At 39.6% G+C, this 27434-nt stretch overlaps 1 protein-coding gene across 4 annotated transcripts in view; it reads left to right on the top strand.

The window, feature by feature from the left end:
• Positions 1-27434, top strand: part of DDX42 (DEAD-box helicase 42) — a 50113-nt gene that overhangs the window by 3550 nt on the left and 19129 nt on the right. For 3 of the 4 annotated variants that reach the window (XM_079905653.1, XM_079905650.1, XM_079905652.1), the window contains exons 2-3: positions 6240-6473; positions 8421-8571. In XM_079905653.1, coding sequence (XP_079761779.1) covers positions 6256-6473; positions 8421-8571 — 369 coding nt within the window. In that variant the 5' untranslated portion in view covers positions 6240-6255. Of the gene's footprint in view, positions 1-4084; positions 4226-4841; positions 4880-6239; positions 6474-8420; positions 8572-27434 lie in introns of those variants that run through there. The other variant, XM_079905651.1, reaches the window with a different exon arrangement.

Here is a 27434-nt window from a genome sequence, read left to right on the forward strand (position 1 = left end):
TGTTTATGCTTCTATTATACAGCTAATTCTTTTCAGATTGGATGTTTTATTTTAAAAAGCACTATTTTTTAAAGAGAAAAAATGTAACTGAAATTTCACAAATATGTTTGCATTTCAGAGTAGAAACTGAGGTCTAGACAGCATCATTCTCTCATAAACTGGATAAAATAACAATCTAAAAATACATGTGCAAGTGGAATTCTGATTCTTAGATTTTCAAGGTTTTTTTTAACTGGTAAACTACACGTAAAAAAACTTAACCATTTTTAAGTGGGCAGTTCAGGGGCATTAAGTACATCCACATTGTTTTGCTACCATCACCACCATAGTGTCCACAGAACACTTTTCATCTTGTAAAACTGAAACCGTCTCCCCATTAAGCAGTAACTCCCCATCCCCCAATCCCTGGCAACCACCCTTCTATTTTCTGTCTCTGAATTTGCTACTCTAGGTACCTCATATAAGTGGAATCATACAGTATTTGTCCTTTTGTGACTGGCTTATTTCCTTAACATGATGTCCTCAAGGCTCATCCATGTTGTAGCATGTGTCAGAATTGTCTCCCTTTTCAAGGCTGAATACTATTGCTATATATTTATCTCACCACATTTAGTTTACCCGTCCGTGGACACTTGGGTTGCTTCCACCTTTTGGCTGTGGTGAATAATGCTACTATGAACATGGGTGTACAAATGTCTGTACCTGCTTTCAGTTCTTCTGGGTCTATACTCATAAGAGGAAATGCTGTATCATATGGTAGTTCTGTGGTTAATTTTTTGAGGAGCCACTGTACTGTTTTCCACAGCAGCTGAACCATTTTACATCCCTACCAGCAGTGTGCAAGGGTTCTGGTTTCTCACATCCTTGCCAAGACTTGTTATTTTCTGTTGTGTAGGTTTCTTTTTTAAAAAAATTTATTTATTTATGGCTGCGTTGGGTCTCCTTTGCTGCGCTCGGGCTTTCTCTTGTTGTGGCGAGCCGGGGCTACTCTTCATTGTGGTGCGCAGGTTTCTCATTGCAGTGGCTTCTCTTTGTTGCAGAGCACAGGCTCTAGGTGGCACACGGGCTTCAGTAGTTGTGGTGCACGGGCTTAGTAATTGTGGCTCACGGGCTCTAGAGCGCAGGCTCAATAGTTGTGGCGCATGGGCTTGGTTGCTCCAAGGCATGCGGGATCTTCCTGGACCAGGGCTTGAGCCCTTGTGCCCTGCATTGGCAGGTGGATTCTTAACCACTGCGCCACCAGGGAAGCCCTTTTTTTTTTAATAGTAGCTATCCTAATGAGTATGAGGTGATACAGTTTTGATTTGCATTTCCCAAATGATTAGTGATGTTGAGCATCTTTTCATATACTTATTGGCCATTTGTATATCTTTGGAGAAATGTCAAGTCCTTTGCCCATTTTTAAAATTGGATTGTTTTTGTTGCTGGTGGTTGTTTTTAATGAAGTCTGTGAGCTTTACCTGGGTGTCAGAAGCCATGTGGTGATTTTTCACCTTTTCCGTCATCAATTTGAGAAGTGTTTATGGAGGCAGAGGTGAAGTTTCAGAGCTATTTGATATGAGTTTGCCAGCTTGTGGGAAGGATGTACCAGGCATATTGTAACCTGAGAGAAGGCCCAGGGTGGGGGGGTGGGGTGTGTGTGTGTGTGTGTGTGTGTGTGTGTGTGTGTGTGTGTGTGTGTGTGTGTGTGTGTGTGTGTGTAGACCAAATAAAGGGAGCTTTGAGGAGACCCACGAATAGCAGGACTACAGTTAATTTTTTAATATCCTCACTATGTTTTGACTTTCTTATTAACTGTTTAATGGATGTCTCTTCTCCAAACAATGTTTGCTTACAGACTGAAAATTAATTTTAATAGCCTCAATAGCTTAAGCAGAGGAGGGTTCATTTTTTTTTCTTTTTCTTTGAACATCATGAAACCAAATAGAGATTAGGTTGGCCATCTTGTGCTTCTTATATCAGCTACAGCCCCTCAAACCTCTGTTTGTCAAGGATCTGTAGCCATATACATGGACTAATAGTAGGAAAAACTGTTGTCAAGAAATTAAGAATTAGTGGTGCACTGAGGATGAGCTGGCTTAGATTTAATCAGGACTGGTTGGCTAGATAGCAAGGTTTGTAATAACGGGAGATGATGGTTTTCACAAATACTGGGATGAATTCTGAAGAGCCTGAATGCATGATAGTTATTCATTCATCATAAAATTTTTTGAGTACTATATACACTAGGCACTAAGGATACTATGTTGGACAAAACAGGCAAAGTTCCTGCCCTCACGGAGCTGACATTCTAGTCAGTGGGGTATAGATAGCACAGTTGTTTGGCCTTGCTAGAGGCAATTAGTTAGGGAACGTGGGCAGTGTGACCTAGCTCACACTAGTGTAAGGCTTGGGGGCACTTAAGTGTTCTCAGTCTTTTGGCTGACCCAAATCTCCGAAGAGTTAAAGAAACGCATATTTCTTTACGCATATTCTAAACGCATATTTTGCGTCTTATGTCTCTAAACCATTAAGCAACTCTCACTCCCCTAAAGTCACATTGCTTGCCTGTTTGTGGCAGAAGTTGAATTTTTAAAACGAAGTATTTGATTTATTTCTTTTGTAATTTGAACCCTTTATTATTTAGTAGGATTAATTTATGCCCATCCTTTTCTTCTATCCTCAGTCTAGGGGGAAGAGTTACTTACTCCTTATTAAAGGTTTTGATCTTGTCTCTTCAGGTCTCTGCAACACCTTGTTCCTATGATTTTTCCTGTCATCCCAAATCTTTAGTTTTTCTTTTTGTTGGCTTTTCCTCTTTAGCATATAAACATGCTTACATTTCTTCCTTAAACGAAATTCCTCTAGTTAACACCTCATGCTCTCCTTCCTGTCATTGGTAAACAGCTTAGGAAGTAATCTGCACTCCTTGTGGCCTAGTCTTCATCCTCTACCACTTACCAATCATTCCTTAACCCTGCCCCCACTCCTTCAACGGAGGCTTTTTAGTTCTTATCTCACCTGTCTTCTTTTTAGTTTTTAACATTAGACATTTCTTTCTGCCTGTAAAACTTGTCTCACCATCTGTGTCACTTTCTCTGCTATCCTCCCTTCCTCTTCGTTCGTCCTCAAGTTTCCACGTGAGTTTCTCTTCCCCTGCCCATTCCTAAATATTGACATACACTATGATTGTCTCTCCCCTTTTCTCACTCTCTGCTGGCTTATCTACATCAGTAACCTCAGATGCAAATGTCTCATATCAAATCTATAGCCCCATCACAGATCTCTCTCTGCAGTTACAGACCTTACTTGCCAGCTGTCCTTAGCTCTCCCATAGGTACTGAACTGATCTCACTTTCTACCTGCTTCTCCATGCCTGGCTTTTCTAGGTTTCCATCTCTACTAATGGCACCACCATTCACCCAATCTGTAAAAGCCAGAAACTTCCAGAGTTATTCTAGACTCTCCCTTCCTCCTTAGCTCCCACGTCTAATTTGGTTACCCCAGTTGATTCTTCCTCATAGATACCTAAGTAAATAACTCAGATCTACAACCCCCCTTCTCCTTCCTTATAGCCACTTCCTTAGTTGTTCAGTACCTTGTCACTTTATATTTGTATTTTTATAATAATGTCCTAACTGCTTTCCTTGTGTCCAACTTTTCCTGCTGTCTCTCATCTAATCATTCTAAAATACTGATCTGAAACGTGTCCTTTTTTTTGCTTAAAATTATAACTGGCGGACTATAGTTTTGTATGGTGTGTTCTTAGCATAGTATACTAAACTGTTCCCCTGGGCCCTGCTTGTCTTTCTGAACATGTGCCCTGCAATTTTCCCAAATGTCCTACAGAACTCTAGCTGCACTGCAATATTTCTAGTTCTCTGTGGTAGCACTTAACAGTGCCTTCTATCTAAAATTCCCTCTCCTGACACTTCTTCCCTGATATAATGCCTCTTCAGATTTAAAAAGTTAACGCCAGTGTCATCTCCAGAAAAACTGTGCCTTGTCCCCAGTTCATCATAGGTTGGGTACCCTCCTCCTGGGCCATCAATAAATGCACTTTGTGTAGTACCTCTATTAGAACACATTTTTTTTTTTTTAAGCTGGCTAAAACTACACTGTGAACTCCTTGAGAATGGGACTGTATCTTTCATCTATAAACGCCGAGCACCCAATGCATTGCCTGACCTTCCTCAGCAAGCTTTCGATAAACCATTGAAAGTCTTCCTGCTAGGAGATTGTTAATGTAATTCTTTTTTAAATAAATTTATTTATTTATTATTTATTTTTGGCTGCGTTGGGTCTTCGTTGCTGCACACGGGCTTTCTCTAGTTGCGGTGAGCGGGGGCTACTCTTCGCTGCAGTGCACAGGCTTCTCATTGGGGTGGCTTCTCTTTGTTGCGGAGCACGGGCTCTAGGCACACGGGCTTCAGTTGTTGTGGCGCGTGGGCTTCAGTAGTTGTGGCTCACAGGCTTAGTTGCTCCGTGGCATGTGGGATCTTCCTGGACCAGGGCTCGAACCCGTGTCCCCTGCATTGGAGGGTGGATTCTTAACCACTGCGCCACCAGGGAAGTCCCTGTTAATGTAATTCTTAACATCTACCAAGGGTGGTTTTTTCCATCCTTCCTTTGCCTACGTTCTGATTTCAATGGCTTATTTATTACTAGCCTCTTATTATGCATTATATACACTAGGAAAAAGGTTAAAATTCAGAATCCATCGTTTTTGTTGCTTAGGAACAGCCCTTGGAAAGCCAGGCTCACAGATTGGTTAAACGATACTATCAGATGCTAAAATTTTCTGGCTTGTAAATACTCTTACCAAATCTCATCTCACTAGAATTATGTTGATTCCCCTTAAGGAATTCCTGAAGAAGGCAGGAGATGGTCTAAATTAAGTGTAAGTAAACTATTACTTATAAAGTGCTTATTCTAGCCATGAATCACTTTTATGCAAAGTCCAAAATGGGTAAAGACAGTCCCTACCTGGAACTAAGGGCAGTGGTTGACATGGCATAAATCAACTTTAATACTAAACAGACTGAACTAAGTGTTGTATAATAGTTAAAACAAAACCTATAGGTTATATATGGGGGAGGGGCATAGAACCAGAAAAGTAGAGCGTGTTGTTGCTGTTCCTGGTCCCTTTAACAATGCCATTGTAAAAAGCAGTTTTTGGAACTCTGTTCACATTGGCTTCAGAGTCTATTATAAACATTTAAACTTTTCTTATTAATGGTAAACTTTAATACAAAGAAAAAAGTAAAACTCAAATAACTGCTATTAACATTTTGATAAGCAGCCCTCCAGCTATCTCTGTACATGTAAGACATGCTTTTACATTGAATCATACCACCCACCTTGTTTTATGCCCTTCTCATATTACTCAGTGTATAATGGACACTTTTCTGTAAATGTAAAACTTCGAATGCACATTCCCGTTTGCTAAGCAATTGCATTTAAAAAAATTGATCCTAAGGAAATAAGAGTATGCACAAAGATATATGATATGTTTCATAACTTTAAAAAAACAGAAGTAGAGAAATGTATTTATTGACATTTAAAGATGTTCATGTGTATCATACTGTGAAGAAATCAGTAACTAAAACAATTTGTACAGTATGGTTTCAGTTTTGATTTTAAATGGGGTGTGTTTGTGTATACACATATGCATAGAAAAAAAGAAAAGATACCAACAAAATTGCATATCTGGGAGAGGAATTTCAGGTAATTTTATTTTGTTCCTTTTCGCGTTCTGAGTTTTCTGCTATTCTATAAAACGTAGGTAACTTGTGTCATTAAAAAAAGGTTTTTTGGAACCAAGACTTATAAGAGATAAGGTGTTTTTAAACCCATTTGATCGGTGCTTAGGAAATTTCTTTGTTATCCTTAACAATAGGCAAACTGAATGAGATGTTAAATGAGCAATCAAATCCTTTTGAAGGGCATGGTATTAAATACTGCATACCTGTTCAGATTGAGATCTCAACAAAAGAAATAACAATTTCTTCAGTGTTTCAGAAAATGTGACCGTTTCATTGAGGTTAGCATATTGCATATCTGAAGTACAGAGTTAAATTTTTTTAATTGAAATATAGTTGATTTATAGTGTTGTGCCAATCTGTGCTGTACTGAAGTTAAAATTTTAATTGAGAGGCAAAGGTTTAAAATAAAATTGTAGGCAAAGGTTGGAACTGACATAAAAATCAGTGGTCTGTTTATAAAGTTAAACTTATGTAAGTGTCTCTTGTTCCTAACAGATCAATCATTGACACCATGAACTGGAATAAAGGTGGCCCTGGCACTAAGAGGGGATTTGGCTTTGGAGGTTTCGCTATTAGTGCGGGAAAGAAGGAGGAACCAAAACTCCCACAGCAGTCCCATAGTGCCTTTGGGGCAACCAGCTCTTCTGGATTTGGAAAGTCGGCTCCACCACAGCTCCCTTCCTTCTACAAAATTGGTTCTAAACGGGCCAACTTTGATGAAGAAAACGCGTAAGTGGGAATACCTGGTAATTTAGCAAAGGTTAGGCTTTGAGGTATTCATTCCATCAACAGAAATTGAAGCAAAGAAACCATTTGTTTCTCAAATAATAATATGACTTGTTAAAGTGGTTATCTCACTGGATTGCATTGTTCCTAACAAGTTAAATTGTTAAGTTTACTCATTCATAAGGAGTATACTTTTGTGGTCCTTCACTTTTGCTTGTTCCAAAAAGGATTTGAGGCCATTTAAACCTAAATGTGGCCGAAGAGTTTTAAATAATTCATGTGGCTTTTGATGGTCTTTACTGAAGTTTTTTTTTTTTTTTTGCGGTACGCGGGCCTCTCACTGTTGTGGCCTCTCCCGTTGCGGAGCACAGGCTCCGGATGTGCAGGCTCAGCGGCCATGGCTCACGGGCCCAGCCGCTCCGTGGCATGTGGGCTCTTCCCGGACCGGGGCACGAACCCATGTCCCCTGCATCGGCAGGCGGACTCTCAACCACTGCGCCACCAGGGAAGCCCTGAAGTTTTTGTTTACACCATACAAGTTGTTTTGGAAACACAGGCAGTTGTCAGAACTGGCAGAGGCATAGTTTGGCTCAATACCCAAGTCCTTACAACTGTTATGTTTAATATCTTATAGTGGTAGGAAGATCTCAGATTTTTGCCCACAGTTCTCAGGAAACATATTTACCGGTTACCTTTTTTAACTTGATGTCTAAGAAGGTGATTGTTAAGAAGCTGGGGCTTGAAAGTTTGAGCTGTAATTCCTTATAGATTATAACTTCTCTCTTTGCCAAGTCTGAAGAAATCTTTTATTGCTATTATTCCCAACCTGGTTGTGACACTGCTTGAGGTTTTTTTTTAGTTAAAAAAAAACACCTCAAGATCAGAGTTTTTAAAGTACACAGCAGCATTTAAAAAAGTTGGTATGTTATTTAGCAATTAAATACAGAAGTAAGTGTTTAAGATTCAGCAAAGTCAAGGATCATTATTCTAGAGAACAGTTTACCGGCTCAGAGATACTTTTAAATGATACATTAATGAAACTACTATATAAATGAATATGCATTTATGTGTGTGTGCAGCACATAACAGTGGCTAGAGCTTTTAAAATGAAGACTTGAAAGGCTATAAAATTTTAGGCTGTAGTAGTGATTTCTTTAAACTAATATTTGGTTGTATTACTATTTCATTTAATTCTGAGGTAAGATCTAAACAATGTTTTTGTTTTGTTTTAGTTGATAGCTACATAGATATTCTTTTCTGGGATATTTGTTAGAGGGAAAGTGATACTTTTTACAGATGTTGAAATTCTTTTCTGAATACTTACATAGTATGGTGAGGATTTTGGATTGAACATTTTAAGTATAGTTGATGTACAATGTTATATAAGTTTCAGGTGTACAACATAGTGATTCACAAATTTTAAAGTTTACACTCCATTTATAGTTACTATAAAATATTGGCTATATTCCTGAACACTTATTTTTAATTTTAGAAATTTTCTGTTGGTTCTCAGAAAACAGCCCAGAACTTCTGAAGAAAGTTTCTAGCCTCATGAATACATCTCAAAATTTTTTTTAAGGATTATGAAGAATAAACTAGCTTTATAATATTTCATACAAAGTAATTTTTTCCATGGCATACACTTTAATATTTGCTATATCTATGCAACAATAATATACTAAATTTGTACTGAAAACTTATCCCTTTCGAGAGAACTGGAAATGTGATTTTTAACAGACACTATTGAAATGGAGAATCTGCTGTGATTTTTTTTTTGCAGTATTAGAATTTGGCATGTATTAAGTGATAATTTAATAATTAGGTCCTAAGCCAAAGGACCAAAACCTCTTAATTGTGACATATACTTTAATAAAAATTTGTGTTAAATGAAAGATTCACCTGACCCCAAATTAAACATTCACTCTATCAATCATGCATCTTAATTTTCAGATATTTTGAAGACGAGGAAGAAGATTCTAGCAATGTTGATTTACCTTACATTCCTGCTGAAAACTCACCTACCCGCCAGCAATTCCATTCCAAGCCAGTAGATTCTGATAGTGATGATGATCCCTTAGAGGCATTCATGGCTGAAGTGGAGGCAAGTATCAACTCTGTTATGTTAACATTTTCAGTGATTAGAAATAGATCAGATTAACCTAGTGCTTTAGTCCTCAGTCAGTTTGTTTCTTGGCCCTTTATTGGGAGAATTTTGCTTTTGTATTCTATAGTTTCTTAAATATGCTTCCACTGGCCCTGTAGCATTTTCAGAGATGATTCGTGCCTAGGAATTTGAACTGTATCCCTTGAACATAGTAGCTCAAAATTTGTGTGTTTGTTGTGTGTGTTTTGTTTTAATAATTCTTGGTATATTCTTGAAAGAATATTATCTCATTCAATCTAGCACTTATTAAATAAATATGTAAGGTAATTAAACTTAAGGAACTTGCTAAAATTACAAATTCTGTATTCTGTACTTTTAATGTTTATTTCTTATTATCAACATTATCATCAACATTCATGACCTTGCTATGGAAATTGAAACTTGTGACCTCTTCCTTCCTAAAACTCTTCTCACTAGGCTTTTGTGATTTTGTATTTTGTTCTTTTCTCCCATCTCCCTTTCTGTTTATTTGCTATTTATTTATTTGCTATTTATTATGAAAAAGTTCAAACACATACAAAAGTAGAGTAATAAAATGAGCCCCCATGTACCCTTCACCCTGCTTTATCAGTTAACAACTTGGCCAGTCTTTTGTTATCTAACAACTCCACCCCTCTTTCAGATTATTTTAAAGTAAATCTCAGACATATCATTTCATCCATCAGTATTTCTGTATTTCTATAACTCTTAAAAAACATAGCTACCATATCATTGTACCAAAAAATTCTTACATAGCCATCTGTTATCTGTCATTCTGTGATTCTCTTCGTTTCTCAAATATGATTCTCCTACAGTTCGCTATATTGATTTGCTATTGTCACTCTTTATACATTCCTTAGTGACCTCATCCTCTTCTAAAACATAACTTCTATGTGAATAATTAATATCTTTAGTTCCATAGTCTCTCTTTGGTTTCAGCTCTGCTTTTCTAGAATCATATTGACCATTTTTACATGGGTGTAAAAATGGCACCTTAAACGCAATTCATCATCTTTTCCTCCTCAGCCAGGTATTTCATCTTACTTCTCTTAATGGCACCAAAATTCACACAATCACATTGCCTTTTTTTTTTTTCCCTTGGCCACTCCACTCAGCTTGCAGGATTTTAGTTCCCCAACCAGGGGTATCGAGCCCCGGCCTTCAGCAGTGAAAGTGCAGAGTCCTAACCACTGGACCGGCAGAGAATTCCCACATTGGCTTTAATTTCTTCCTTTAATTTGCCCCTCTTCTTTTCTTTTTTTTAAATTTTATTGAAGTATAGTTGATTTACAATGCTGTGTTAATTTCTTCTGTACAGCAAAGTGACTCAGTTATACATATATATATTCTTTTTTATTCTTTTCCATTATGGTTTGTCATAGAATATTGAATATAGTTCCCTCTGCGATACAGTATGACCTTGTTGTTTATCCATCCTATATATAATAGTTTATCTCTGCTAATCCCAAACTCCCATTCCTTCCCTCTTTTCCTCCCCTCTCCCTTGACAACCACAAGTCTGTTCTCTATATCTGTGAGGCTATTTTCGTTTCGTACATATGTTGATTTGTGTCATAATTTATCAATAGATTCCATATATAAGTGATATCATATTGTATTTGTCTTTCTCTTTCTGACTTACTTCACTTAGTATGATCATCTCTAGATCCATCCATGTTGCTGCAAATGGCATTATTTCATTCTTTTTCATGGCCGAATAATAATCCATTGTGTGTGTGTGTGTGTGTGTGTGTGTGTGTGTGTGTGTACACATACGCACACCACATCTTCTTTATCCATTCATATGTCGATGGACATTTAGGTTGTTTCCATGTCTTGGCTATTGTAAATAGTGCTGCTATGAGCATAGGGGTGCATGTATCTTTTGAATTATGGTTTTGTCTGGATATATGCCCAGGAGTGGGATTGCTAGATCATATGGCAGCTCTATTTTTAATTTTCTGAGGAAACTTCATACTGTTTTTCCTAGTGGCTGCAACGATTTACATTCCCACCAACAACGTAAGAGGGTTCCCTTTTCTCCATACCCTCTCTAGCATTTATTATTTGTAGACTTTTTAATGATGGCCATTCTGACTGGTGTGAGGTGTTACTTCATGGTAGTTTTGATTTGGATTTCTATAATGATTAGCGATGTTGAGCATGTTTTTGTGTGCCTGTTGGCCATCTATATGTCTTCTTTGGAGAAATGTCTATTTAGGTCTTCTACCCATTTTTCGATTGGGTTATTTGTTTTTTTCTTGTTGAGTTGTATGAGCTGTTTGTATATTTTGGAAATTAAGCCCTTGTCAGTTGCATCATTTGCAAATATTTTCTCCCAGTCCATAGGATGTCTTTTCGTTTTGTTTATGGTTTCCTTTGCTGTGCAAAAGCTTGTAAGTTTGATTAGGTCCCATTTGTTTATTTTTGTTTTTATTTCTATTGCCTTGAAAGACTGACCTAAGAAAACATTGGTACCATTTATGTCAGAATGTTTTGCCTGTGATCTTTTCTGGGAGTTTTATGGTGTCATATCTTATATTTAAGTCCTTAAGCCATTTTGAGTTTATTTTTGTGCCTGGTGTGTTCTAACTTAATTGATTTACATGCAGCTGTCTAACTTTCCTCCCACCACTAGCTGCAGAGACTGTCTTTTTCCCATTTTATATTCTTGCCTCCTTTGTTGAAGATTAATGGACGGTAGGTAATGTGGAGTTTTCTCCTGGGTTCTCTATTCTGTTCCATTGATCTGTATGTCTGTTTTTGTGCCAGTACCACACTGTTTTGATTACTGTAGCTTTGTAGTGTTGTCTGAAGTCTGGGAGGGTTATGCCTCCTGCTTTGTTCTTTTTCCCCAGGATCGCTTTGGCAATTTTGAGTCTTTTATGGTTCTGTATTAATTTTAGCATTATTTTAGTTCTGTGAAAAATGTCATGGGTAAATTGACAGGGATCACATTAAATCTGTAGATTGCTTTGGGTAGTATTGCCTTTTTTTTTTTTTTGGCGGTACGTGGGCCTCTCACTGTTGTGGCCTCTCCCGTTGCGGAGCACAGGCTCCGGATGCGCAGGCTCAGTGGCCATGGCTCACAGGCCCAGCCACTCCGCGGCATGTGGGATCTTCCCGGACTGGGGCACGAACCCGTGTCCCTTGCATCGGCAGGCAGACTCTCAACCACTGCGCCACCAGGGAAGCCCTAGTATTGCCATTTTTAACATTATTAATTCTTCCAGTCCAAGAGCATGGGATATCTTTCCATTTCTTTGAATTATCTTTAATTTCCTTTATTAATTTTTGTAGTTTTCAGCATATAAGTCTTTCACCTCCTTGGTGAGGTTTATTCCTAAGTATTTTTTTTTGATGCCATTTTGTTTTGTTTATTTATTTAAAAATATGTATATATTTTTTGGCCACACTGCACAGTTTGCGGGATCTCAGTTCCCTGACCCAGGAGGATTGAACCCAGCCCACAGCAGTGAAAGCGCTGAATCCTAACCACTAGACCACCCCTGGTGCAATTTGAAAAGGGATTGTTTGTTTACATTTCCTTTCTGTTATTTCCTTGTTGGTGTGAAGAAATACAACCACTTTCCGTATGTTAATGTTGTATCCTGCTACCTTGCTTAATTCGTTTATCAGTTCTAGTAGTTTTTGTGTGGAGTCTTTCAGTTTTCTATGTACAATATCATGTCATTTACGTATAATGACAGTTTTACCTCTTCTCTACCAATTTGAATACCTTTTATTTTGTTTTCTTGTCTGATTGCAGTGGCTAGGACTTCCAATACTATGTTGAGGAGAAGTGGTGAGCCATGGGCATTCTTGTCTTGTTCCAGCTTTTGGGGGGAAGGCTTTCATCTTTTCACCATTGAGTATTATATTGGCTGTGGGTTTGTCGTAAATAGCTTTTATTATGTTGAGATATGTTCCCTGTATATCCATTTTTGTAAGGGTTTTTATCATCAGTGGATGTTGAATTTTATCAAATCCGTCTGTTGAGATGGTCATGTGGTTTTTGTCATTTCTTTTGTTTTTGTGTGTTTGTTTTTCTTTCTCCAACACCGTAAGTTTATTTCTTGCTCATGTAAAAGCCAAAATGGGTGTTTCTAACCTGTGGGTGGTGCTCCTTCAAGCAACATTCAGGGCTCCTCCATCTTGTGGCTCTACTCTCTTCAACATATGATTCCAAGTGGCAGAAGGGGACTGAGCATCTGTCGTTTCTTTTGTTGATGTGGTGTATCACATTGATTGGTTTGTGTATGTTGAACCATCCTTTTGACCCTGGGGTAAATCCAACTTCGTCGTGGTATATGTCTTTTTTTATGTGTTGTTGGATTTGGTTTGCTAATATTTTGTTGAGAATTTTTGTATCTATATTCATCAAAGATATTGGCCTATAAGTTTCTTTTTTGGTAGTGTCTTTGACTGGTTTTGGGATCAGGGTGATGGTTTCTTCATAGAATCTCTTTGGGAGTGTTCCTGCCTCTTCAGTCTTTTGGAAGAGTTTGAGAAGGATCGGTATAAGTTCTTCTTGGTATGTTTGATAGAAATCCCCAGTGAAGCCATCTGGTCCTGGACTTTTCTTTGTAGGGAGTTTTTTGATTACAGATTCTATTTCATTTCTAGTGATTGGTCTGGTCAAGTTATATATTTCTTCTTGATTCAGTTTTGGTAGCCTGTATGTTTCTAGAAAGTTGTCCATTTCTTCTAGGTTGTTGAATTTGTTGCCATATAATTCATAGTATTCTCTTATGGTTTTTTGTTATTTCTGTGGTATCAATTGTGATCTCTTCTCTTTCATTTCTTATTTTGTTTATCTGGGGTTTTTCCGTGTTTTGGGTTTTTTTTTTTTCTTTTCTTTTTCTTGGCTGTGCCACGCAGCTTATGGAGTCTTAGTTCCCTGACCAGGGATTGAACCCATGCCCTTGGCAGTGAAAGTGTGGAGTCCTAACTACTGGACCACTGGGGAATTCCCAAGGTTTGTCATTCTTGTTTACCCTTTCAAAGAACCAGTTCTTGGTTTTATTGATTTTTTTCTATTTTATTTTTAATCCCTATTTTATTTCCTCTCTTTTCCTGATCTTTATTATCTCCTTCCTTCTGCTGACTTTCTAGTTCATTGACATTTAAGGTAACTATTGATAAATATGTATTTATTGCCATTTTAAACCTTGTTTGCCCATTGATTTTATATATATTTTTTGTCCCTTTTTGTTTTGTTTTGTTTTTCCTTTTGTGGTTTGATGATTTCCTTTTGTATTATGCTTAATTATATTCTCTTCTTTTTGGTTTTTGCGAATCAGTTGTGTTTTTGATTTGTGGTTGCCCTGTTTTTCAAGTATGTTAACCCCTTCCTATATCTACTTGCTTTACACTGGTAGTCATATAGACCTAAACATACTCTAGAAAAAAAAAGTCTACATTTTTGTACTCTCCTCCCTCACATTTTATGATTTTGACGTCCTCTTTTGCATCTTCATGTTCATCCTTTTGCTGTTCATTGTGGTTATCATTCTCTGACAGAAATGTTTTGATTTTTTTTTTAATCTTACTTAAGTGATTACTGGCTTAGTTAAGTGATTTACTTTACAACTGTGATTTTCTCTTTCCTGTATATTCTTTTGTGTGTGTGTGTTTGATTTTTTTTAACATATTTATTGGAGTATAATTGCTTTACAATGTTGTGTTAGTTTCTGCTGTATAACAAAGTGAATCACCTATACATATATCCCCATATCCCCTCCCTCTTGCTACTCTATCCCACCCCTCTAGGTGGTCACAAACCACCGAGCTGATCTCCCTGTGCTATGCGGCTGCTTCCCACTATCTGTTTTACATTTGGTACGGTATATATGTCCATGCCACTCTCTAACTTTGTTCCAGCTACCCTTGCATCTCCCCTTGTCCTCAAGTCCATTTTGTTTTTGTTTTTGTTTTTGTTATGCGGGCTTCTCACTGTTGTGGCCTCTCCCGTTGTGAAGCACAGGCTCAGCGGCCATGGCCCACAGGACTAGCCGCTCCGCGGCATGTGGGATCTTCCCGGACCGGGACACGAACCTGTGTCCCCTGTTCTCCACAGTGGCTGTATCAATTTACATTCCCATCAACAGTGCATCAACAGTGCAAGAGGGTTCCCTTTTCTCCACACCCTCTCCAGCATTTATTGTTTGTGGATTTTTTGATGATGGTCATTCTGATCAGTGTGAGGTGATACCTCATTGTAGTTTTGATTTGCATTTCTCTAATGATTAGTGATGTTGAGCGTCCTTTCATGTGTTTGTTGGCAATCTGTATATCTTCTTTGGAGAAATGTCTATTTAGGTCTTCTGCCCATTTTTGGATTGGGTTGTTTGTTTTTTTGATATTGAGCTGCATGAGCTGTTTGTATATTTTGGAGATTAATCCTTTGTCAGTTGCTTCGTTTTCAAATATTTTCTCCCTTTCTGAGGGTTGTCTTTTCATCTTTTTTATGGTTTCCTTTGCTGTGCAAAAGCTTTTAAGTTTCATGAGGTCCCATTTGTTTATTTTTGTTTTTATTTTCCTTTCTCTAGGAGGTGGGTAAAAAGGATCTTGCTGTGATTTATATCACAGAGTGTTCTCCCTATGTTTTCCTCTAAGAGTTTTATAGGGTCTGGCCTACATTTAGGTCCTTAATCCATTTTGAGTTTATTTTTGTGTATGGTGTTAGGGAGTGTTCTAGTTTCATTCTGTTACATGTAGCTGTCCAGTTTTCCCTGTACCACTTATTGAAGAGGCTGTCTTTTCTCCATTGTATATTCTTGCCTCCTTTATCAAAGATAAGGTGACAGTATGTGTGTGGGTTTATCTCTGTGCTTTCTATCCTGTTCCATTGATCTGTATTTCTGTTTTTGTGCCAGTACCATACTGTCTTGATTACTGTAGCTTTGTAGTATAGTCTGGAGTCAGGGAGCCTGATTGCTCCAGCTCCATTTTTCTTTCTTAAGATTGCTTTGGGTATTTGGGGTCTTTTGTGTTCCCATACAAATTGTGCAATTTTTTGTTCTAATTCTGTGAAAAATGCCATTGGTAGTTTGATAGGGATTGCATTGAATCTGTAGATTGCTTTGGGTAGTATAGTCGTTTTCACAATGTTGATTCTTCCAGTCCAAGAACATGGTATATCTCTCCATCTGTTTGTATCCTCTTTAATTTCTTTCATCAGTGCCTTATAGTTTTCTGCATACAGGTCTTTTGTCTCTTTAGGTTGTTTTATTCCTAGGTATTTTATTCTTTTTGTTGCAAAGGTAAATGGCAGTGTTTCCTTAATTTCTCTCTCAGATTTTTCATCATTAGTGTATAGGAATGCAACAGATTTCTGTGCATTAATTTTGTATCCTGCTACTTTACCAGATTCATTGATTAGCTTTAGTAGTTTTCTGGTAGCATTGTTAGGATTCTCTGTGTGTAGTGTCATGTCATCTGTAAACAGTGACAGTTTTACTTCTTTTCTGATTTGGATTCCTTTTCTTTTTCTTCTCTGATTGCTGTGGCTAAAACTTCCAAAACTATGTTGAATAATAGTGGTGAGTGTGGGCAACCTTGTCTTGTTTCTGATCTTAGTGGAAATGGTTTCAGTTTTTCACCATTGAGAATGATGTTGGCTGTGGGTTTGTCATATATGGCCTTTATTATGTTGAGGTATGTTCTCTCTATGCCTACTTTCTGGAGGGGTTTTATCATAAATCAGTGTTGATAAAAGTTTTTTCTGCATCTATTGAGATGATCATACGGTTTTTATCCTTCAGTTTGTTAATATGCTGTATCACATTGATTGATTTGCATATATTGAAGAATCCTTTCATTCCTGGGATAAACCCCACTTGATCATGGTGTGTGATCCTTTTAATGTGCTGTTGTATTCTGTTTGCTAGTATTTTGTTGAGGATTTTTGCATATGTATTCATCAGTGATACTGGCCTGTAGATTTTTTTGTGACATCTTTGTGTGGTTTTGGTATCAGTGATGGTGGCCTCGTAGAATGAGTTTGGGAGTGTTCCTCCCTCTGTTGTATTTTGGAAGAATTTGAGGATAGGTGTTAGTTCTTCTCTAAATGTTTGATAGAATTCGCCTGTGAAGCCATCTGGTCCTGGGCTTTTGTTTGTTGGAAGATTTTTAATCACAGTTTCAATTTCAGTGCTTGTGATTGGTCTGTTTATATTTTCTGTTTCTTCCTGGTTCAGTCTTGGAAGGTCGTGCTTTTCTAAGAATTTGTCCATTTCTTCTAGGTTGTCCATTTTATTGGCATACAGTTGCTTGTAGTAATCTCTCATGGTCCTCTGTATTTCTGCAGTGTCAGTTGTTACTTATGCTTTCTCATTTCTAATTCTGTTGATTTGAGTCTTCTCCCTTTTTTTCTTGAGGAGTCTGGCTAATTAATGGTTTATCAATTTTGTTTTTCTTCCCAAAGAACCAGCTTTTAGTTTTATTGATCTTTGCTACTGTTTCCTTCATTTCTTCTTCATTTATTTTTGATCTGATCTTTATGATTTCTTTCCTTTTGATAACTTCGGGGGTTTTTTGTTCTTTTTTCTCTAATTGCTTTAGGTGTAACATTAGGTTGTTTATTTGAGATTTTTTTTGTTTCTTGAGGTAGGACTGTATTCCTCTAAACTTCCCTCTTAGAACTGCTTTTGCTGCATCCCATAGGTTTTGGGTTGTCGTGTTTTCATTGTCATTTGTTTCTAGGTATTTTTTGATTTCCTCTTTGATTTCTTCAGTGATCTCTTGGTTATTTAGTAGTGTACTGTTTAGCCTCTATGTGTTTGTATTTTTTTATAGTTTTTTTTCCTGTAATTGATATCTAGTCTCATAGTGTTGTGGTTGGAAAAGATACTTGATACGACTTCAGTTTTCTTAAATTTACCAAGGCTTGATATATGACCCAAGATATGATCTATCCTGGAGAATGTTCCGTGAGCACTTGAGAAGAAAGTGTATTGTGTTGTTTTTGGATGGAATGTCCTATAAATGTCAATTAAGTCCATCTTGTTTAATGTGCCATTTAAAGCTTGTGTTTCCTTATTTATTTTCATTTAGGATGATCTGTCCATTGGTGAAAGTGGGGTATTAAAGTCCCCTACTATTATTGTGTTACTGACAATTTCCCCTTTTATGGCTGTTTGTATTTGCCTTATTTATTGAGGTGCTCCTATGTTGGGTGCATAAATATTTACAATTGTTATATCTTCTTTTTGGATTGCTCCCTTGATCGTTATGTAGTGTCTTTCTTTGTCTCTTGTAATAGTTTTTATTTTAAAGTCTATTTTGTCTGAGATGAGAATTGCTACTCCAGCTGTCTTTTGATTTCCATTTGCATGGCATATCTTTTTCCATCCTCTCACTTTCAGTCTGTATGTGCCCCTAGGTCTGAAGTGGGTCTCTTGTAGACAGCATATATACGGGTCTTGTTTCTGTATCCATTCAGCCAGTCTGTGTCTTTTGTTTGGAGCATTTAATCCATTTACATTTAAGGTAGTTATCGACATGTATGTTCCTGTTACCATTTTCTTAGTTGTTTTGGGTATGTTGTTGTAGGCCTTTTCATTCTCTTGTGTTTTCTGCCTAGAGAAGTTCATTTAGCATTTGTTGTAAAGCTGGTTTGGTGGTGCTGAATTCTCTTAGCTCTTGCTTGTCTGTAAAGGTTTTAATTTCTCTGTCGAATCTGAATGAGATCCTTGCCGGGTAGAGCAATCTTGGTTGTAGGTTTTTCCCTTTCATCACTTTAAATATATTTATTTTTATTTTTGGCTGCATTGGGTCTTCGTTGCTGCACACAGGCTTTCTCTAGTTGCAGCGAGCAGGGGCTACTCTTCATTGCGGTGTGTGGGCTTCTCGTTGAGGTGGCTTCTTTTGCTGCGGAGCATGGGCTCTAGAGCGCATGCTCAGTAGTTGTTGCTCACGGGCTTAGTTGCTCTGCGGCATGTGGGATCTTCCCAGACCAGGGCTTGAACCCGGGTCCCCTGCATTGGCAAGTGGATTCTTAACCACTGTGCCACCAGGGAAGCCCCTTTTCATCACTTTAAATATGTCCTGCCACTCCCTTCTGGCTTGCAGCGTTTCTGCTGAAAGGTCACCTGTTAACCTTATGGGGATTCCCTTGTATATTATTTGTTGCTTTTCCCTTGCTGCTTTTAATGTTTTTTCTTTGTATTTAATTTTTGATAGTTTGGTTAATATGTGTCTTGGCATGTTTCTCCTTGGATTTATCCTGTATGGGACTCCCTGCACTTCCTGAACTTGACTATTTCCTTTCCCGTATTAGGGAAGTTTTCACTATAGTCTCTTCAAATATTTTCTCAATCCTTTTCTTTTTCTCTTCTTCTTCTGGGACCCCTATAATTCGAATGTTGGTGAGTTTAATGTTGTCCCAGAGGTGTCTGAGACATAGACTGTCCTCAATTCTTTTTGTTCTTTTTTCTTTATTCTGCTCTGTGATACTTTTTTCCACTATTTTATCCTCCAGATCACTTATCTGTTCTTCTGCCTCAGTTATTCTGCTATTGATTCCTTCTGGAGAATTTTTAATTTCATTTATTGTGTTGTTCATCATTGTTTGCTCTTTAGTTCTTCTAGGTCCTTGTTAAACGTTTCTTGTATTTTCTCCATTCTGTTTCCAAGATTTTGGATCATCTTTACTATCATTACTCTGAATTCTTTTTCAGGTAGACTGCCTATCTCCTCTTCATGTGTTTGGTCTGGTGGGTTTTTACTTTGCTCCTTCATCTGCTGTGTATTTCTCTGTCTTCTTATTTTGCTTAACTTAATGTGTTCGGGGTCTCCTTTTCGCAGGCCGCAGGTTCGTAGTTCTGTTGTTTTTGGTGTCTGCCCACAGTGGGTAAGGTTGGTTCAGTGGGTTGTGGAGACTCCCTGGTGGAGGGGACTGATGCCTGTGTTCTGGTGGATGAGGCTGGATCTTGTCTTTCTGGTGGGCAGGATCACGTCTGGTGGTTTGTTTTGGGGTATCTGTGAACTTACTATTATTTTAGGCAGCCTCTTTGCTAATGGGTGGGGTTGTGTTCCTATCTTGCTAGTTGTTTGGCATAGGGTGTCCAGCACTGTAGCTTGCCGGTCGTTGAGTGAAGCTGGGTGTTGGTGTTGAGACGGAGATCTCTGGGAGAGCTCTCGCTGATTGATACTACGTGGGGCCGGGAGGTCTCTGGTGGTCCAATGTCCTGAACTCGGCTCTCCCACCTCAGAGGCTCAGGCCTGACATCCGGCCGGAGCACCAAGACCCTGTCAGCCACACAGCTCAGAAGAAAAGGGAGATTAAAAAAGAAAGAAAAATAAATAAAATAATATAAAGTTATTAAAATAAAAATATTATTAAAATTAAATAAAATTATAAGTAATAAAAAAGAGAGCAACCAAACCAGTAAACAAGTCCACCAATTATAACAATCGCTAAAAACTATACTAAGATAAATATAAAAATCAGAAAGTGGTCAGTTTCATACAGCAAACCCCAAGTCTACAGTTGCTCCCAAAGTCCACTGCCTTAATTTTGGGATGATTCTTTGTCTATTCAGATATTCCACAGATGCAGGGTATCTCAAGTTGATTGTGGGGATTTAATCTGCTGCTCCTGAGGCTGCACGGAGAAATTTCCCTTTCTCTCCTTTGTTCTCACAGCTCCTGGGGTTCAGCTGTGGATTTGGCCCTGCTTCTGCATGTAGGGCGCTCTCTGGCATCTGTTCTTTGCCCAGACAGGAGGGGGTTAAAGGAGTGGCTGATTAGGGGTCTCTGGCTCACTCGGGCCAAGGAGAGGGAGGAGTACGGATGCGGGGCGAGCCTGCGGCAGCAGAGACCAGCATGACGTTGCACCAGCCTGAGGCGCGTGCCATGTGTTCTCCTGGAGAAGTTGTCCCTGGATCACGGGACCCTGGCAGTGGCCGGCTGCACAGGCCCCTGGGAGAGGAGGTGTGGATAGTGACCTGTGCTTGCACACAGGATTCTTGGTGGCTGCAGTAGCAGCCTTAGCGTCTCATGCCTGTCTCTGGTGTCCACGCTGATAGCCGTGGCTCATGCCCGTCTCTGGAGCTCATTTACGCGGTGCTCTGAATCTTCTCTTCTCGCACACCCAGAAACAATGGTCTCTTGACTCTTAGGCAGGTCCAGACTTTTTCTTGGACTTCCTCCCGGTTAGCTGTGGCACACTAGCCCCCTTCAGGCTGTGTTCACACAGCCAACCCCAGTCCTCTCCTTGGGATCTGATGCTCCCACCTGCCCCGGCGGGTGAGCAGACAAGCCTCAGCTTGGTGAGTGCTGGTTGGCACCGATCCTCTGTGCAGGAATCTCTCCACTTTGCCCTCTGCACCCCTGTTGCTGCGCTCTCCTCTGTGGCTCCGAAGCTTCCCCCCCTGTCACCCCCCCACCATCTCCACCAGTGAAGGGGCTTCCTAGTGTGTGGAAACTCTTCCTCCTTCACAGCTCCCTCCTGGAGGTGCAGGTCCTGTCCCTATTCTTTTGTCTCTGTTTTTTCTTTTGCCCTACCCGGGTACGTGGGGAGTTTCTTGTTTTGGGGGAAGTCTGAGGTCTTCTGCCAGCATTCAGTAGGTGTTCTGTAGGAGTTGTTCCACATGTAGATGTATTTTTGATATATTTATGGAGAGGAAGGTGATCTCCGCTTCTTACTCCTCCACCATCTTGAAGGTCCTCCTCTTTCCTATAGATTCTTACTTTTCTATTAGGGAAGACCTTTCAATATTTCCTTTAGTATAGGTTTAGTATTGCTGTATTCTTTTAGTTTTTGCTTGTCTGAGAAATTCTTTATCTCTCCTTCCATTCTAAATGATAACTTTGCTGGGTAGAGTGTCCTAGGTTGCAGATTTTTCCCTTTCAGGATGTTGAATGTAGCTTGCCTCTCCCTTCTGGCCTGAAACACTTCTGTAGAGAAATCAGCTGATAGCCTCATTGGGGTTTCCTTGTAATTAACTTTTTGTTTTTCTCTTGCTGCCTTTAGAATCCTCTCTTTAACTTTTGCCATTTTTTTATAACGCATCTTGGTGTAGGTCTGTTTGGGTTTATCTTGTTTGCCACCCTCTGTGCTTCCTGTATCTGGATATGTTTCCTTCTTAAGGTTTGGGAATTTTTCAGCCATAATTTCTTCAAATAAATTTTCAATCCCCTTTTCTCTTTCTTCTCTTTTTAGGATCCCTGTTATGCATAGATTGGCACTCTATATTATCCCATAGGTCTCTTATATCTCCTGCATTTTTTTTCGATTGGGTTTCCGTCTGCTCTCCTTACTGGGTGATTTCCATTATTCTATCTTCCAGATCACTTATTTGTTCTTCTGCATTATTCATTCTGCTGTTCATAGCCTTTAGTTCAGCTTTCATCTCTTCTAATGAATTCTCTAATTTTTCTTGTCTCCTTATAGTTTTTAGTTCCTTTTTATAGTAATCTGTATTTCTGTTGATAGCCTTTCTTAGTTCCTTCAGTATTTTCATTATCTCCTTTTTGAACTTGGTGTCTATTAGACTGAAGAGGTCTGTTGCATTGTTTGTTCTTTCAGGGGAATTCTCTCGATCTTTTAATTGGAGTAGTTCCTCTGCTTCTTCACTTTAGTCATATTGCTTTTGCTGTATGAGTTTAGGAGAAACAATTATTTACTGTTGTCTTGGAGGGCTATTTTTATGTGGTATCGTCCCTGTGTAGCCTGTATGGGTTTAATAATTTTGGGTGTGAGGGCTGTTCTTAGTATGGATGTCTGCCATCTCTTTCCTCAGTGTATGCCGGCCGTTATCCCCTTGATAGGAGGTGTGACTGGTGGTGTGACCAGAGCCTGCATTGAGCGAGACCTCCTCTTTGCTCTCTGGTTGTCACTGTCCTGTCAGGGGCAGGGTCTGCTCCCTAGCTGTTGGAGTGGAAGCCCCCAGATCTGTTTCTGAGCTGCATTTCTGATCCGCAGTGTGAGGTAGGTGTGATTGGAGGGCTCCCACTGGGACCGGAGCCACTGAGTATTCCTCCGCTGGAGCTGTTCATCTGTGAGTACCCTCTGCTGTGTCACCTTTCACCCATTGTGCGGGTTCACAGAGTACAGTGTTGTTGGTGTGGCCCCCGGCCCCACCTCAACCTTGGGTACACCAGCAGCAGGCCCTGGTATCTCTCCGGCGTTGTTTTTGCACGGCCAGCAGCACAGATCCGCTGAAGTCAGGTCCCAGGACTGCAGTAGGCATGCACCTGGACCTGCTGTGGGAGCTGTGGAGGCAGCTCAGACCCTGGCCGGGCCCAGCCCCCACGTATACTGGTCCACAGAGCCCACAACTGCTAAAGCCAGACCCATCACAGCCGCGGGAGCACCTGTGGTCTGTTCGGTTGTTCCACAGGCACTGAGTTTACAGAGTTGGCAGCAGAGGTCTAAATCCGTGGTCACGCAGCTGCTGGGAGAGATCTCAGCTCTGCTCGTGAGTCGCACAGCCCCTGGGGCTCAGCTGTGGTTTCACCCACACCTCTGCATGTGGGCAACCCACTGGCGTTGCTCCTGGGGTTGCCGAGGTGGCTGGGGCACACAAGCCTGTCCAGGCGGGAGGGGGCTAGGGTGGCAGCTGTGGCTCGCAAGCCTGCCCAGGCAGTGGCCAGTGCCTGGGGAAGGAGGCCGCAATGGCAGCCCCACCCCTCCCTTCGCATACCACTTAACATTGGTGCTTTGGTTCTGTGGTGGCCCAGGCTTCTTCTGAAAATGCTACTACTGCTGTGCGCCCCGCTCCAGTCCCTTCAGGCTGTCTCCATACAGCCAGCAGCAGTCCTCCCCCGGGGTCTGTTCTCTAAACCCTGCATTCCAGCACCCTCCCCCCACCCCCTTACCAGCAGCCGAGCTTCTCATGCTGAGGCTCCCAGGGCGGTGGCACAGACCTACGTGTAGGTCTCTTTCTGTCCTGCCTGCCACAAACTGGTTGTTGCACTCTCCTCTGAGCCTCTGAAGCTCCTTTTCTGTCCCAGCTAATCTCCCTGCTGGGGATGGGACTTCCCAGGGTATGGGAACTTCTCTCTTTCAGCTCCTTCCCAAGGGCGGGGGTCCCGTACCACTTCCTCTTTTTTTAAACTTTTCATTTATTTATTTATTTATAAAATTAATTTTATTTATTTTAGCTGTGTTGGGTCTTCGTTGCTGCGCGCAGGCTTTCTCTAGTTGCGGTGAGCAGAGGCTACTCTTTGTTGTGGCTTCTCATTGCGGTGGCTTCTCTTGATACAGAGCACGGGTTCTAGGGCACATGGGCTTCAGTAGTTGTGGCACGTGGGCTCAGTAGTTGTGGCTCACAGGCTCTAGAGTGCAGGCTCAGTAGTTGTGGCTCACAGGCTTAGTTGCTCCGCGGCATGTGGCATCTTCCCGGACTAGGGATCCAACCCGTGCCCCCTGCATTGGCAGGCAGATTCTTAACCACTGCACCACCAAGGAAGTCTCTGTAGATATATTCTTGGTATATTTGTGGGAAGAGGTGAGTTCCATGTCCTACTACTCCACCACCTTGATTCTTCCCTCTCTTCTTTTCTTTTTTTTTTTTTAACATTTATTGAAGTATAATTGCTTTACAATGATGTGTTAGTTTCTGCTGTATACCAAAGTGAATCAGCTATACATATACATATATTCCCGTATACCCTCCCTCTTGCGTCTCCCTCCCACTCTCCCTATCCCACCCCTCTAGGTGGTCACAAAGCACCGAGCTGATCTCCCTGTGCTATGCAGCTGCTTCCCACTAGCTATCTGTTTTTCATTTGGTAGTGTATATATGTCCATGCCACTCTCTCACTTTGTCCCAGTTTACGCTTCCCCCTCCCCATGTCCTCAAGTCAGTTCTTTACATCTGCGTCTTTATTCCTGTCCTGCCCCTAGGTTCTTCATAACCTTTTTTTTTTTTTAGGTTCCATATATACGTGTTAGCATACAATGTTTGTTTTTCTCTTTCTGACGTACTTCACTCTGTATGACAGACTCTGGGTCCATCCACCTCACTACAAATAACTCAATTTCGTTTTCTTTTTTATGGCTGAGTAATATTCCATTGTATATATGTGCCACATCTTCTCCCTCTCTTCTAGCAGATGATCAAGCATGTTCATGACTTGCTTCATTTAATCCTCAGAATAACAAAGGAGAATAGGCAGAAAAACTATATATAAATATAATTTTTTAACTAATAAGAAAACTGAACCCTAAGATAATTCAGATTCATTCTCCAAATCACATTGGTACTGTGTGGCAGAGCTGGGACTCAAATCTAATTTTTCTTGCTTCGTAGTCCTGAGAACTAGCTCTTGTCCAGTACATGATGCTGCCTTCCTCTTGTCATTTGCCAGGTTCTGTCAGTCTTTACAGTATCTCTTGCATCTGTTTCTTTCTACGTCCCCTATAGTCATCTTACCTTACACCTTCGTTAACTCTTGCCTGATCTAAATTCTCTCCCAGCTTTAGGCTCCCTGCTCTCCCGTCGATGTGGTGTTTACAGCTACAGAGTGATTTCCTGTCATGCGACTCCTCTTGCTCAAAAACTGTCACTTCATTGCTTATGAAGTGAAGTCCTTCTAGATTCCTCAGTTACTTGTTACCTAAAGTCTTCAGCCAGAATTCATCTCTCCTCTAAGGAAGTAGGGGAAAAAAAGAATCCAATATGGATGTGTTTTTGTTTGGCCTAAACATTGCTTTTCTAAAATATGAGCCAACATTTTTAAGATCAGTAGATTTTGTTGAAAAGATCAGACTCTTGAAAAGTGGAAAATCTGGCAAGACTAGGCCTGCATTCTTATGTGGCAAAAAATAGCCTGTTGTTGAGGAAATAGCTGCCTGCTTTAGACAAGGCAGCCTTTTCCTACTTCACCCATCAGTCCCTATTGTCTTCTTGACACTGAGGCCATCGTTTAGAACCATTTACCATCACACTTGTGCTGTAATTTTCTTAGAGTGGAGAAATATTTTTCTCGAGCTTGGGTCTCTTATCAAATATTAGAAAGTAAGACTCAGAGCTACGTGTTAGAAGAAAAATTAGGGCATGCTTCTTTAGAATATTCCTACTTACTAAAGTGCAAGCAAAGCATGTCTGTGTCAAAAGAATAGAACTTTTCTTATCCTGGCTTACTTCATTCATTGTCACATTGGTACCCATTGAGTATTTTGAGTTTCCCACCTTTGATTTAGAACATCTTGAATTACTTTCCAAAGAATATATACATAAAAGGTAGCAGAGCCAGGATTCAACTCCAAAGCCCATATTCTTTTTGCTATATCATTCAGTATCTGAGTTCTTGTAGCTTTGTGTATCTCTGTCATAATGCTTAACCAAAACTACTCAGAACATACATGTGCTTTGCAACATGGTAGCAATTTAGTAAATAGATTATGTTAAATGATTCTCTCTAGAACTAAAGGCAATAAATAAATGGTTTGTCGTGTTTGAGATGTCTTATACATGTCTTTTTTTTTCCCCCATCTTTTTGAGATATGGACATTTCCCAAAGGGCTATGTTTCTCATTTCTTCAGATCCCTAGTGATGAATTAGAATAAAAAATCAACTTTTGATTTTCTGTGTTTAAATTTAGATTTAATGTTTGGTGATGCATGCTGGCATAGCCCTTTTTGAGTAGGAGTATCCAAGAATGGCCCACATTCACTTGCTTGGAATTTCAAGTAGTTGAAGCTGTTTGGAGGTTAAATCTTTCTGATATAGTATCATTCTTCTGGGTATTTTTTTGGTATAGTATCCAAAGGGGTTTTGCTGATTTTAGGACAGAGAGATTGGATATTATCTGATCTTGGGGAGAGTGTTGTTGCCAAGGTATTGCATTAATCCCTGATCTCAGGTGTAAACTTTTCTAGAAGGTGTAAACTTTTCTAGTATTTGAACTAGATGAAGATTGATTTTTAGCTAGTGTTTCAAAAAAGATTTATGTAGGCTAAAAAATATGTTCTGTAAGTGTTTGTGGCCCTTTTCTTATGTTACGTTGCATAGTCATCTTCACCCATAGGCTTTACTATATCTTATGTATAGCTCAGTCCCTTGAAAAATAGTGTTTATGTGTAATATTTCTTTTTAAAATAATTCTTCTTTATCAGGAACTTTTGATTAGATAGAACATCTGACTATGCCAGGTTATATATAGTGGCATTTTTTTACATCAAAGAAGTCAGAAAAACTCACGTTACTTTGTAACAAGAAACAGTTATGCAGAATGTGTTTTAACCTTGGGGAAAATTACTTAATTCTTCTGACCTTGATTTTCACATGTATAAAACAAAGAATTAATTTAGATCAATAATTATCAATTTGCTGTGTATAAGAATTGCCTATGGAAAATGGAAAAACTACATGCATTTAAGTCCAACCCAAAGGATTCTGATGTAGTAGGTTTATTTAGATTGAAGTTTTTCAACCTCAGGATTATTGACATTTAGGGCTGGATAATTCTGTGTTTTGTGGACTGTCCTGTGCATTGTAGGATGTTTAGCAGTATCTATGGCCTTTACTCACTAGATGTTAGTAACAATCCCCCACCCCAAGTTATGACAGCCAGAAGTGTCTCCTGACATGGCCAGATGTCCATGGGGGACAAAATTACCCCAGGCTGAGAACCACCTTCCCAGAGCCAGATCTAGAAATCTGCACTTTTTACTAGCCCCATTGGTAATTATATCATTAACTCTTAAAAGTGATCAATCAAGAATTTTTGCTAATTTTTCCATGCATGGTATATTTGCAGATAAAAATTAAGCAATCCATGTACAGTCAAATTTTTAGAACATTTGGGTATTTCTCTTTAAAAAATAATTGTCAAACAATTTGATTGCATCGAAATGCAATTGTTA

Source organism: Stenella coeruleoalba (assembly GCF_951394435.1).
Source record: "Stenella coeruleoalba genome assembly, chromosome: 19".
Lineage (NCBI taxonomy): Eukaryota > Metazoa > Chordata > Mammalia > Artiodactyla > Delphinidae > Stenella > Stenella coeruleoalba.